At 44.2% G+C, this 14,746-nt stretch overlaps 4 protein-coding genes across 4 annotated transcripts; all 4 read left to right on the forward strand.

Moving 5' to 3' along the window:
• Nucleotides 1-853: 853 nt before the first annotated feature.
• On the forward strand, nucleotides 854-2,893 carry O0I10_006232 (uncharacterized protein; the record flags this gene model as incomplete). The annotated part of the gene is made up of 2 exons (XM_058486262.1): nucleotides 854-1,568; nucleotides 1,626-2,893. 2 exons carry the CDS (start codon nucleotides 854-856, stop codon nucleotides 2,891-2,893), a joined length of 1,983 nt encoding a protein of 660 aa, XP_058342874.1.
• A 1,437-nt stretch (nucleotides 2,894-4,330) lies between these two features.
• O0I10_006233 (uncharacterized protein) lies at nucleotides 4,331-6,360 on the forward strand (the record flags this gene model as incomplete). Its single annotated transcript, XM_058486263.1, has 2 exons — nucleotides 4,331-5,039; nucleotides 5,093-6,360. The coding sequence occupies 2 exons, from the start codon at nucleotides 4,331-4,333 to the stop codon at nucleotides 6,358-6,360; spliced, it is 1,977 nt and encodes a 658-aa protein (XP_058342875.1).
• A 3,439-nt stretch (nucleotides 6,361-9,799) lies between these two features.
• On the forward strand, nucleotides 9,800-10,204 carry O0I10_006234 (uncharacterized protein; the record flags this gene model as incomplete). Its single annotated transcript, XM_058486264.1, has 1 exon — nucleotides 9,800-10,204. The coding sequence occupies one exon, from the start codon at nucleotides 9,800-9,802 to the stop codon at nucleotides 10,202-10,204; it is 405 nt and encodes a 134-aa protein (XP_058342876.1).
• Nucleotides 10,205-11,599: 1,395 nt separating this feature from the next.
• O0I10_006235 (uncharacterized protein) lies at nucleotides 11,600-13,650 on the forward strand (the record flags this gene model as incomplete). Its single annotated transcript, XM_058486265.1, has 2 exons — nucleotides 11,600-12,341; nucleotides 12,395-13,650. 2 exons carry the CDS (start codon nucleotides 11,600-11,602, stop codon nucleotides 13,648-13,650), a joined length of 1,998 nt encoding a protein of 665 aa, XP_058342877.1.
• Between the last annotated feature and the right edge of the window lie 1,096 nt (nucleotides 13,651-14,746).

The following is a 14,746-nucleotide window of genomic DNA, read 5'->3' on the forward strand; positions in this document are numbered from 1 at the left end:
AAGCTACGCTAACAAGACTAGCAAAGTATGCAGCGCCGTATCCCAGCTCCCAGTGTTCTTACCATACCTTCATCCAACATGTATAGTTCTCCACTCAATGTATACCCAAGTCCAATCCGCTTTCAACATGCAAATATCCATCATCCAAACCCTACCTATTATCCCAATCATAGTACTTCACTTTGGCCTCGGGTATACCAATCGATCCAACAATAGCTGCCAAGATGGAAACTGGATCATGATGCAGGACTTGCTTTTGATCTGGTCGATGAAACATCCATAACTCAGCGTACGAGAAGGTGATGTATCGAAAAGTAGCTGCTGATGATGGCGAAGATGAGCACCTTGAAAGAAAAAGTCCCCCCCCCCCGTTTGAATACTGACCACGTTGCCTCCGATAATAATCCACGTACCAAAAACTGTAATCATACCAACGTGATCTTAGGCAAGTTTGTGAGACGCCTTGGTTTGTTGGTAGCAGGTACAGATCCTATGGCCGTGTTGAGTGCCTTCCCAGTAGACACTATGAGCAAGGTGAACGCCAAGATAGTGAGAAAGTGAGGCGACATCAAGTGTATGAGAAGTTGGGGAGGGTTGGGTGTCATTGCCAAGCGTACAAGCAGTAGTTTGTGAATAGATGCAGCTGAAACAGGTACAAGAAAATAGCAGGCAAGTACAATTGTCATTGAGTTGACGCGTAACCAAGAGACGAATGCTGGGTTGCTCATCAATCTGATGGCAAAAGACGAAAGAAGATTGTCGACAAGGAGAGGGAAAAGTAAAAGTCTGAGAAAGTGAAAGGAGTGCTGTTGCTGGAATTGGTTTACGATCTTCTTCTTGAGCCAACCCACCAATGACATGCTCTATTTGGAAGGATTCATGCAATCAACCCACCCTTACTGCCTCTTCTCAAAAATACGCACAGCTTGTCCACGATTCAAACACTCAACTGCACCAATCCCTTGAACCGGTCCTGTCAGCCTTAGATCGACGCGCCATTGGGTTGTCAAAATGTGCCAACTTTGAAGCTGCTCTTCACGATGCCAAGCTCATGCAACAGCTTTCACCTTCTTCATCCCTTGGATATATACGCGAAGCAGATATTTACAGTGAACAAGGGAAACAACGTCAAGTTGTTGATATTTGCAGTAAGGGGATGACTGTGGTCGATGCCATGGATGAGCACTATGATGATTTGAAACGAGCTAAAATGGATGCTGAGCAGCGCCAAAACACACGCATCGACTTTGTTCGCCAACTGCCTCTCGACATTGTGATGACAATGCTTATTCCCATGTTTATGGACCGTTTTCCTTTGCGACCATATACACCATGCTCCTATTTGTATGTGTCCAATCTATGGCGGGATCGCGTTATCCAATGCTTCGACGGATTACACTTTATGGTTGGAAGTCAGAACGATTACAATGCAGACACTCTGTCACAAGTCATTCAGTTTGCTCAGCATACCAAGACATTGTACATATCGCTACATGGCCGTGGCACATGGCTAGGCGATTTACTGCGTAACAATGACTTTTGCTCGTTGTGGAGTTTATCCATTGGACGTAAGTAGTATGCATGCATTTCTTGATATTCTCATTTACTTATCTTCGTTCATTTAGAGTGCTTGAATGATCACGTTGACAACTTTGTATCGTCGCTGAAATCAATTAGCAAGACTTTGACGCATTTGGGTATCAAATCGCCAAGCAGCCACTTGTCACTACCCATGGCGACGATACTGTTGACTTGCCCTCACCTCGTGTCCCTGGAACTTTCTCGACCTGTTGTTGCCGATCTCAGCTCTCTTCCCATGACGACATGGCCCGATTTGAAGAAGCTGACTATTTACGGAGCAAAAGAGCCTATTACATGCGAGCAAACCATAGGGATTTGGAGACGTTTTCCATCACTCAATCACCTTGGACTTCATCCATGCTCCGATATGCAATCAGCACTCGTTGTTTCCGATTACCTTCCATCCACCAACGACCTGAAGATTCATCTATCTAATATGGGCACTGTCATTACCTTCATGAATCACGGGACCCCAAGTCAGACGCCTAGGATTACAAAGATTGCAATTGACGGCTTTGTACGTTCGAATGATGGTGCCATTGTGGAAATCGGCTCAGTATTAAAGCAACATCGGGAGACTCTTGAGGACTTTAAATGGAATATGAATGTTAAGAGGGACAACAGGGACATTTACGACCTTCACTACCCACGCCTCAAGAAACTCATTCTCGACAAATCCGGATGGTGGATACCACGCAACGCACCGTTACTAGAAGAGCTGATATTGTCATCGCAAACAACCAGCCAGCAGCCTTCAGCACTCGACACGATACCACCCAAGTTGAAAAGGCTGGTTTTGGATCTTAAAAAAGGATCCAATGCTGTCAATGTGCAAGCCATCAAACGATATCTCCTTCGATTTAATCAGCATTCCCATCTTCAAGAGCTTATTATCAGGACCCACACCATGGAAGACATTGGCAATATGGTGGATGCTACTTACTGCCTTAACCAGCTTCAGCGATTGGCAATCCACGTTACTAGACGGTCTGATTCGAATCGAAGGGAAAGAGTTATTGACCAGCTTGTAAGAGGATGTCCCAATTTAACCTGCTTTGAGATCAATGGCGAGTATGGATTATCCACACATTCAATCAATGCTTTGCAACAACTTGGAAATTTGAAAAAGTGCTCATTCTCAATCGATCGCAGCAATGAAGATGGCATTTGGCAAGCACTTGAAACGTTTACACAGCTCCAATGTATTCGTATTTACCCTGTGATCCCATCCAACCTTGCCAGCATTAGGAGTCTCAAGGAAAAAAGACCTGACATGACGATCTTTCTCGACCAAACATTCACACGCTTCTGAATATTCCATGTTGCATTGTATTCCCATCCCCAAATACCTTCCCCATGATTGAATGCAACAATGTAATAAAAACTTGACTTGCTTCTCCCTTCCCATATCCATAAGAATTTATACGACGCGTACGGATGGTAAACAGCTTCAATTTCTTCTATAGTCAACATCAATCCTACTGATACCAAGGCTGTTTTAGTAACCAATAAACTTAAAGCCATTGATATAATGACACCAACCTTACTAATGCTAACCACGAGGATAAACAATACGAACGTGGTGCTAGATAGAGATAGTGATCGCGACTTGATATTTACATCATGAAAGATGACAAATTATGCATGCACAAACCATCACAATTGACTCCATTATTTATAAGGAATGCTGGGCATTTTATTTTTCATCACCACAGGTAGTTTACACTAATACAGCTAGCTAACCATATGTAGCCCCCCCAACATCTATGTACCGGTATACCTCATTTACAAGAGCACTCACCATATCCATTGTGCCTTCATCCAACGTCCGTATATAGGTCTCCAATGAATTGACACCAAATCGGATCCTTTTTCACAAGCATATCCAAAGATCCATCATTTATACCTACCTACCTTATCAGTCCAAAAGACATAGGTCCAATCCATCTCTTACCTGACTGCCCGGATTGTACACGATCCCGAGTATCGCCAATACGCAATGACATCATAGCGTGACAAGATACAATAGAGGCCAAAAGGGAAACTGGATCATGATAAAAGTCTTCCTCAAGCAAAAGTGTCGTGCAGCTCGCTCCTTGTTTGTTATTGGATTGCTCAAACACCCATCATCAGCCAAGCACAAGAGCGTACGTGGAGATGATGCTTCGACAAGACGTGCCTGTTGATGACGATGAAGATGAGCACCCTGAAAGAAAAAGCTCCCCCCCCTTTCCAATGCTGACAGCGTTCCCTCCCATAATAGTCCACGTACCAATAACTGTGACCATGTCAACGTGAATCTAAGCAAGTTTGTGAGACGCCTTGGTTTGTTGGTAGCAGGTACAGATCCTATGGCCGTGTTGAGTGCTTTTGCAGTAGACACGATGAGCAAGCTGAACGCCAAGATAGTAAGAAAGTGAGACGACGGCAATTGTATGCGAAGTTGGGGAAAGGGGTGGGTGTCATTGCCAAGCGTACAAGTAGTAGTCTTGTGCAAAAGCTGAAAAAGCAACCAAGAGCAGTTGTCATGGAGATGGAGCGTGACCAAGAGACGAATGCTGGGTTGCCAACCAATCTGAGGCAAAAGACGAAAGAAGATTGTCGACAAGGAGAGCGAAAAGTAAAAGTCTGAGAAAGTGACAAAGTAAAAGAAAGGAGTAATGGTACACTTGGTGTTGACTGGGCGCCAGGATTTATGCATGTGGGGTAGCTGGCATTGATTGCGGTCTTGTTTCCTAGCCAACCAACAATGGCAGATTGGGAGGATTCATACAACCAACCCACCCTTACAGCTTCCTCTGAAAAGTATGCAAAGCTTGTCCACGATTCAACCACTCAACTGCACCAATCTCTTGGACCGGTCCTATCAGCCTTAGATCGACGCGGCATTGGGTTGACAAAGTGTGCCAACTTTGATGCTGCGCTTCGCGATGCCAAGCTGATGCAACAGCTGTCGCCTTCTTCAGCACTTGGATATATACGCGAAGCAGATATTTACAGTGAACAGGGGAAACAACGTCAAGTGATCGATATCTGCAACAAGGGCCTGAGTATGGCCGACACCATGGATGAGCATTATGATGAATTGAAACAAGCCAAAATGGATGCTGAGCAACACCAAAGTAAACGGATCGACTTTATCAGCCAACTACCAAACGACATTGTTATCACAACGCTCATTCCTATGTTTATGGATCGTTTTCCTCTGCGATCGGATATACCATGCTCCTATTTGCATGTATCCAATGTATGGCGAGATCGCGTTATTCAATGCTTCGATGGCCTACGTTTTATGGTTGGATATGATCATGATTACGATGCAGATACTCTGTCACAAGTCATTCAGTTTGCTCAGCATACCAAGACATTGTCCATAACGCTGCATGGCCATGGAACATGGCTAGGTGATTTGCTGCGTGACAATGACTTTTGCTCGTTAGGGCGGTTATCCATTGAACGTAAGTTGTGTATCCTTTTCTCAACATTATTTTACTTACCTTCGCTCATTTAGATTGCATGAATGATCATATTGGCCGCTTTGTAACATCGTTGGAATCGATTAGCAAGACTTTGACGCATTTGAGTATGATATCGGGAAGCAGCCACTTGTCACCACCCATAGCCACGATACTGTTGACTTGCCCTCACCTCGTGTCCCTGGAACTTTCTCGGCCTCATGTTGCTGATCTCAGCTCTCTTCCCTTGACGACATGGGCCAATTTGAAGAAGCTGACTATTGACGGAGCACAAGAGCCTATTACATGCGAGCAAGCCATAGGGATTTGGAGACGTTTTCCATCACTCAATCACCTTGGACTTAATCCATGCTCCGATATACAATCAGCACTCATTGTTTCCGATTACCTTCCATCCATCAACAGCCTGGAGATTTCTCCAACTAATGCGGGCACTCATATCGTGTTCATGAATCACGGGCCACCCTGTGAGACGCCTAGTATTACAAAGATTTCAATGGAAAGCGTTGGACGGTTGAATGTTGATACTTTTGTGGATATCGGCTTATTATTAAAGCAGCATCGGATGACACTTGAGGACTTTGAATGGGATGTGGGTGATACGAGAGACAACAGCGATATTTACGACATTCAATACCCACGCCTAAAGAAGCTTACTCTCTATAATTCTGGATGGTGGATACCGCCCAACGCACCATTACTCGAGGAATTGACAATGACATGGCAAGTAATCAACGACCATCCTGCTGTGCTCAACACGATACCACCCAATTTGAAAAAGCTAGTTTTGGATCTTAAAAAAGGACGCAATGCTGTCATTGTGTCAGCCACCAAACGATATCTCCTTGGCTTTGCTCAGCATTCCCATCTTCACGAGCTTATTATAAGGTCCCGCATCGTGGAAAGCATTAGCAATATGATGGATGGTACCTACCGCCTTAATCAGCTTCAGCGATTGGCGATCCACATTATCAAACCGTCGGATTCGTATCCAAAGGAATTAGTTATTGACCAACTTGCAAGAGGATGTCCCAATTTAACCTGCCTTGAGATCAATTGCAAAAATGGAGTATCCACCCCATCAATCAATGCTTTGAAACAACTTGGAAATTTGAAAAAGTGCTCATTCTCAATCGATCGCAGCAATGAAGATGGCATTTGGCAAGCACTTGAAACGTTTACACAGCTCCAAGGGATCCGTATCTACCCTGTAATCCCATCCAACCTTGCTGGCATTAGGCATCTCAAGGAAAAACGACCTGACATGACCACTTTTCTCGACCATGTATTCACGCCCTTCTGAATATTCTTTGTTACATTGTATACCCATCTACCAAGTACCTTTCCCATGATTGATTATCATTTCTTATGCAACAATGTAATAAAAATTTGACTTGCGTCTCCCTTTCCATATCCATAATCATTTGTGCAACACGCACGGATGGTAGCATGGCACTCTGATAAACACCGCCACCTAAACAGCTTCAATTTCTTCGGTAATCAACATCAATCATACTAATACCATGTAACCAACGACTTTAAAGCCATTGATATGATAGTGTCAAGCTTATCAATGTGTAAGGAAGAGAGGCGACATCATGAAAGAAGCTGACAAATTATACGTGCACGAACCATCACGATTGACTCCATCAGCTTTAAAGCATGCTGCCCATTTTTTATTTTCAGCATCAAACGTTTACACTAATACAGCTAGCTAAACCATATGTAACCACCCCCACATCTATGTAACGGTACATTTCAACCCGAAGAGCACTTACCATATCCATTGTACCTTCATCCAACGTGTATATGTAGATCTCCACTGAATTGACGACAAATGCGATCCTCTTCAACAAGCATATCCAAAAGATCCATTATCTAGACCTACCTACCTTATCAGCCCAAAAGACATCGGTCCTATCCATCTCTCACTTGACTTCCGGGATTGTACACGATCGAGAGTATCACCGGTATGGAATGGCATCATCCAACAATAGAGTGCACAAGATACAATAGAAGCCAAGATGGAAACTGGACCATGATAAAAGGCTTGCAGAAGCATGAAGTGTCGCGAAGCTTGCACCTTGTTGTTTATTGGATTGCTCAAACACCCATCATGAGCCAAGCGCAAGAGCGTACGTGAAGGTGATGTATCGACAAGTACCTGCAGAAGAAGATGATGGTGGTAAGCAGCAGCATAGCACCTCTTTGAACCCTGCCAATGCTATCTCACAATTGTATTGCACGTACCAATCCTCGTAACCATACCAACACGAATCTAGACAAGTTTGTGAGGCCTCTTCTTTTGTTGGTAGCAGGTTTATATCCCATGGCCGTGGTATTTGCCTTTGCAGTAGACATGATGAGCAAGCCAAATGCCAAGCTATTGAGCAAGTGAGACGAGGGCAATTGTCGACGAACGTTTTTCGGTGGAAGTGACATTGTCAAAGGTGCAAGTAATATCGCGTATGTCGTGCAGCTCGCAATCCTCTGGTTGCTGAAGCCTCCATAACTAACCAAGTGCAAGAGCCTACACAAGTATCTGCTGATGATGAATAATATGAGCACCTTGAAAGAAAAAGCCCCCTCCCCTTTGAATATTGACAACGTTGACTCCCATAATATTCCACGTATACCAATAACTGTGATCATGCCAACGTGAATCTAGCGTGGTTTCTTGGTAGCAGGTGTAGATCCTATGGCCTTGTTGGGTGCCTTTCCAGTAGACACGACGAGCAAGCTGAACGTCAAGATAGTGAGAATGTGAGACGACGGCATTTGTATGCGAAGTTGGGGGAGGGGGTGGGTGTCATTGCCAAGCGTACAAGTAGTAGTTTTGTGTAAAAGCAGCAGCTGAAACAGGTACAACAAAAAAAAAGCAACCAAGAGCAGTTGCCATAGAGATGACGCGTAACCAAGAGACGAATGCGGGTGGCGGATCAATCTGAAGGCAAAAGACGAAAGGAGATTGTCGACAAGGAGAGCGAAAAGTGAAAGTCTGAGAGAAAGAGAGACAACAGTTGCTGTTGACTGGGCGCTAGATTTTTATGCTTCGGGGGGCGGGAGGGGGCATTGGCTACGATCTTGTTTCATCAGCCAGCCTAAAATGACACGCTCTATTTGGAAGGATTCATGCAACCAACCTAAGCTTACAGCTTCCTCTGAAAAGTATGCAAAGCTTGTCCACGATTCAACCACTCAACTGCACCAATCTCTTGAACCGGTCCTATTAGCCTTAGATGGACGCGCCATTGGGTTGACAAAGTGCGCCAACTTTGATGCTGCGCTTCACGATGCCAAGCTCATGCAACAGCTTTCACCTTCTTCAGCTCTTGGGTACCTACGGGAAGCCGACATTTACAGTGAACAAGGGCAACAACTTCGAGTCATTGATATTTGCAGCAAAGGGTTGAGTAGGGTGGATGCCATGGATACGTGCTATGATACACTGCAACGAGCCAAAGCGGATGCTGAGCAACGCCAAAACACACGCATCGACTTTATCAGCCAACTGCCTCTCGACATTGTTACTACAACGCTGATTCCTATGTTTATGGATCGTTTTCCTTTGCAATCGGATGTACAGTGCCCCTACTTGTATGTGTCCAATCTATGGCGAGATCGTGTTATTCAATGCTTTGACGGATTACGTTTTATGGTTGGATATCATGAAGATTACGATGAGAACTTTTTGTCACAAGTCATTCGGTTTGCTCCACATACCAAGACATTCATCATACATCAATATGATCAAGAAAGAACATGGCTAGGTGATCTACTGCGTGACAATGACTTTTGCTCGTTACGGCGATTATCCATGGGACGTAAGTTGTATAAGCATGCATTTTTAATATACCTGTTTACTTACCATAGCGTATCTAGAATACATGAATGATCGCGTTGACCACTTTGTCTCATCGCTGCAAGCAATCAGCAGTACATTGACCCATTTGGACATCGAAATAGAAATCACCCGCATGCTACCCATAGCCAAGATAGTGTTGACTTGCCCCAACTTGGTGTCCCTCAATCTTCCTCAATCACGTGTTGCCGATCTCAGCTCTCTTCCTATGACGACATGGCCCAATTTGAAGAGGTTATCCATTCACAGAGCACTAGAGCCTGTTACATGCGACCAGATCATAGGGATTTGGCATCGTTTCCCATCACTCAGTCACCTTGAACTTCAACCATGCTCCGATATGCAATCAGCACTCATTGTTTCCAATTACCTTCCATCCATCAGCGACCTGGAGATTCATCTATCTGATACGGGCACTTGTATCACGTTCTCCGATCACGGATCCCCTAGTGAAAAGCCTGGGATTACAAAGATTGCAATTGAGAGCCTTATACTATCGAATGATGATACCTTTGTGGATGTCGGCTCTGTACTAAAGCAGCATCGGGAGACGCTTGAGGACTTTCAATGGGATATGGATGATGAGAGCAACTACAGGGAGATGTACGACATTCAGTACCCATGCCTCAAGAAACTTACGCTCAATAAATCGGGATGGTGGATACCACGCAACGCACCCTTACTAGAGGAATTGACAATGACATCGCAAACAATCAACAACCACCCTGCAGTACTCGATACGATATCACCCAATTTGAAAAAGCTAGTTTTGGACCTTAAACTAGGACTCAATACTGTCACCGTGTCAGCTGTCAAACGATATCTCCTCCGCTTTTCTCAACATTCGCATCTACACGAGCTTGTTATAAGGTCCCACACGATGGACAACATTGTCAATATGGTTGATGCTATCCACCCTCTTAACCAGCTTCAGCGATTGATGATCCACATTACTATATACACCGATTCGTCTCAAAAGGAAAGATTTGTTGACCAGCTTGCAAGAGGATGTCTCAATTTGACTTGCCTTGAGATCAATTCCATGTATGGAGTATCCACCCATTCAATCAATGCCTTGAAACAACTTGCAAATTTGAAGCAGTGCTCATTCGCAATCAATCAAGCCAATGGCGATGGCATTTGGCAAGCACTTGAAACGTTTACACAGCTCAAATCGATCCGTATTTACCCAGCGGTTCCAAAAAACATTGCTGGCATTAGGCGTCTCAAGGAAAAAAGACCTGACATGACGATCTTCCTTGATCAAACATTCACACGCTTCTGAAAGTTCTTTGCTGCATTGTATTCCCATCTTCCAAATACCTTCCCCATGATTGAAAGCCATTCCTTATGCAACAATATAATAAAAACTTGACTTGCTTCTCCCTTTCCATATCCATAACCGTTTTTTCAATCATACTAATCTCAAGAGCAAACTCATCAGATGGTTCTGTAACCAACGAGTTTAAAACCATTGATATGATAGGACAACCTTATTAATGGTAGCCACGAGGAGCAAACAATACAAAGGTGGTGCTAGGTAAAGATGATATTTACATCGTAAAAGAAGCTGACAAATTGCACATGCACAAACCATTACGACTGACCCCATCATCTTTGAACGTTTGAAGCATGCTGTCCATTTTATTCTTCATCAACGAAAGTTTACACTGACACAGCGAGCTAAATGATACGTAACCCCCAACATCTATGTACACGCACATCCCAACCCCACCAGCACTTACCATACCATATCCATTGTACCTTCATCCAACACATATAGAGCTCCCCAATGAATTGACGCCAAATCCGATCCACTTCAACAAGCATATCCAAAAGATCCATCACATAAACCTACCTACCTTATCAGCCTAAAGACATCGACATCCTCCATGTATTACTTGACTGCCGGGATTGTAGATGATCGAGAGTATCACCGATATGCAATGGGATCATCCACAGTACATGACAACATACAATAGAAGCCAAGAGATGAAAACAAGTTGAAGCTGGATCATGATAAAAGGCTTGGAGAAGAAAAAGTGCAGTTCAGTTCGCAATCTTCTGGTTGCTGAAGCCTCCATAATTAACCAAGAGCAAGAGCATACAAGGTGGTGCCTGTTGATGATGGTGAAGATGAGCACCTTGATAGAAAAGCCCCCCTTTGGATACTCACAACGTTGGCTCCCATAATATTCCACGTACCCAATAACTGTAATCATACCAGCATGATCCTAGGCAAGTTTGCGAGACGCCTTGGTTTCTTGGTAGCAGGTATAGATCCTATGGCCTTGTTGAGTGCTTTTCCACTAGACGCGATGAGCAAGTTGTATGACAAGATAGTGAGAACGTGAGACGGCGGCAGTTGTCGACGAACGGTTTTCAGTGAAGGCGGCATTGCCAAGTGTGCAAGTAGTAGTTTTGTCCACAAGGAGCAGCTGAAACAGGTACAAGAAAAAAGCGAATCAGACGAGTTGTGGTAATGACAATCGTAACCAAGAGACGCATGCTAGGTTGGCAACCAACATGATGGCAAAAGACGAAGGAAGATTGCAGACAAGGAGAGTAAAAGTAAAAGTGCGTAGGTGATAAAGTAAGAAAAGGGGTGCGGTGTGTGTGTGTGTGTGCAACACTGGCAAAAGAGATTTAAGCTTGGGGCGGCGTGATCCTGCCATTGACCATGGTCTTGTTTCCCAGCCAACCAGCAATGGCAGATTCGATTTGGAAGGATTTATGCATACAGCCCACTCCCAAAGTCTTTTCTGAAAAATACGCAAAACCTGTACAGGAATCAACAGTACAACTCCATCAATCCCTTGGACCCATCTTGTCAGCTTTGAATCGACGCGCCATTGGGTTGTCAAAGAGCGCCAACTTTGAATCAGCTCTTTGTGATGCCAAAGTTATGCAATACCTGTCGCCTTCTTCAGCACTTGGTTATCTACGTGAAGCCGACATTTACAGTGAACAAGGGCAACAAATTCGAGTCATTGATGTATGCAGCAAGGGCCTGAGAATGGCTGACACCATGGATGAGCATTATGATGATTTGAAACGGGCCAAAATGGATGCTGAGGAACGCCAAAACACGCGTATCGACTTTGTGAGCCAATTGCCTGTCGACATTGTGGTTACGAAGCTCATTCCCATGTTGATGGATGATTCAGCTATCAGTTCAAACAACCCCAATCCTTATTTGCATGTGTCCAATGTATGGCGAGATCGTATTATTCAATGCTTCGATGGATTACGCTTTTCTGTTGGATCTGATGGAAACCACGATGAGGACGCTCTATTACAAGTCATTCAATTTGCTCAACATACCAAAGCATTGTACATCAATCGACACCACCATGCAACATGGCTAGATGATTTACTGCGATATCATGACTTTTGCTCGCTACGACAATTATTCATTGAACGTAAGTTGTGTATCCTTGTCTTAACATCCGTTCGCTTACCTTTGTTGATGTAGAGTACATGAGTGATCACGTTTCCCACTTTGTATGGGCGCTGAAATCAATTAGCGAGACCTTGGCGCATTTAAGCATCGAAATGGGAAGCGGACTCCGGTTATCCATAGCCAAGATAGTGTTGACTTGCCCCAACTTGGTGTCCCTCAATCTTCCTCAATCACGTGTTGCCGATCTCAGCTCTCTTCCTATGACGACATGGCCTAATTTGAAGAGGTTATCCATTCACAGAGCACAAGAGCCTATTACATGCGACCAGGTCATAGGAATTTGGAGACGTTTCCCATCACTCAATGACCTTCAACTTCAACCATGCTCCGATATGCAATCAGCACTCATTGTTTCCGATTACCTTCCATCCATCAACGACCTGGAGATTCATCTATCTGATATGGGCACTGGTATCATTTTTTCCGATCAAGCACCCCCAAGTGACACACCTGGGATTACGAATATTTCAATTCAGAGCTTTACAAATGATACTTTTGTGGAGATCGTCCCGATATTAAAGCAGCATCGGAAGACACTTGAGGACCTTGAATGGTACATGAGTCATGAGAGCGACAACGGGGATGTTGATGACATTCAATACCCACGCCTAAAGAAGCTTATGCTCGAGAGATCTGGATGGTGGATACCACGCAACGCACTCTTACTCGAGGAATTGACAATGACGTGGGACGCAATCAGCCGTCATCCTGCTGTACTCCATATGATACCACCCAATTTGAAAAAACTAGAGTTTAGACTGGACGTGGGAGCCGACGATGTCGACACGCCAACTCTCAAACGATACCTCCATCGCGTTGCTCGCTATACACATTTACAAGAACTCATTGTGAATTCCTATACCATGGACAACATTGTCAAAATGGCTGATGTCATCTGCTGTCTTGACCAGCTTCGGCGATTGATGATCAGAGTGGGTGCACCTTGTGATTCGAGTCAAATGAATCGATTTGTGGAACGGCTTGGAAGAGGATGCCCCAATTTAACCTGCCTTGAGATCAATTGCAAAGATGGACTATCCACCCATTCAATCAATGCTTTGAAACAACTTGAGAATTTAAAGCAGTGCTCATTTTCAATCGATGGCACCCATGGCGATGGCATTTGGGAAGCACTTGAAACGTTTACACAGCTCAAATGGATTCGTATTTACCCCGCAATCCCATCCAATCTTGCCGGTATTAGGCGTCTCAAAGAAAAAAGACCTGACATGACGACCTTTCTTGACAAAACATTCAGGTGCTTCTGAACATTGTATGTTGCATTGTATTCCCACTTTTCAGATACCTTCCTCATGATTGAATCTCATTTGTTATGCATCCATGTAATAAAGAGATGTCTTCTCGCTTCCCTTTTTCATAAGCATTGAATGATCTCAAGAGTAATCTCGTCCGCTGTTTTTGTAAAGAACAATTTAAAAGCATTGTCTGATGATAGCAGGCTTGTCAATGCTGATGCTGCTGATGTTTTCTCAAAGAAGAGGCACGTGATGCCAAGAAGTGATAGCTTTTACTGCTTAATGTACAGTATACGAGCTGGAAAATGATACCTGCACCATGCCCATTTCAATCCCGTTCGATTGACTTTGATATCCTCAAATCATAGTGACCTTTATTTATTTTCACCACCAAAAGACTACAATACACTAATACACCTACCTGATCCACAACTTCCAACGTCTACTGATATATACATCTCAACGCAAAGTGTGCCCTTACCATATTCATCCTGCCATCATGCAAGGTGTATAGTCTCCATTGATTTGACACCCAAAGCTGGCCCTCTTTTACCAACCTTTTTCAAAGATCCACCATCCAAATCTACGCCATCATCAGCCTAAGGATACCAATCATCCGTGTATCGCTTGAGCATTGAAGGTACATGACCGAGAGAGCATCATCCAGCAACGTCATAAAAGGGAATACACCCATGAGCTGAAACAACTTGAGGCTGGATCACATTGGACTTGCTGGAGTAAAAGGTATCGTGCAGCTCACAACCCTCCTTGTCGATCAGATTCCTGAATCATCCATCATACGCCAAGTGAAGGTAGTGCTTGTTCAAGTACCTGTGGATAATGATGATGGCGAGCAGCATGACACAAATAGCACCTATTTGAACCCTGCCAAAGCCATCTCCCATACCATTGCACGTACCAATCCCTGTAGCTGTGTCTTTGTGGTATCTAGGCAAGTTCGCTATACGCCTTGGTTCGTTGGTAGCAGGCTTGTATCCTATAGCCCTGTTGGGTGCCTTTGAACTGGACACAATGAGCAAGTGAGACGACCGCCATTGTTGACGAAGGCCTATCAGTGGAGGAGGTGTCATTGCCAACCGTACAAGTA

This window comes from Lichtheimia ornata (assembly GCF_029851405.1).
Source record: "Lichtheimia ornata isolate CBS 291.66 chromosome Unknown scaffold00027, whole genome shotgun sequence".
Lineage (NCBI taxonomy): Eukaryota > Fungi > Mucoromycota > Mucoromycetes > Mucorales > Lichtheimiaceae > Lichtheimia > Lichtheimia ornata.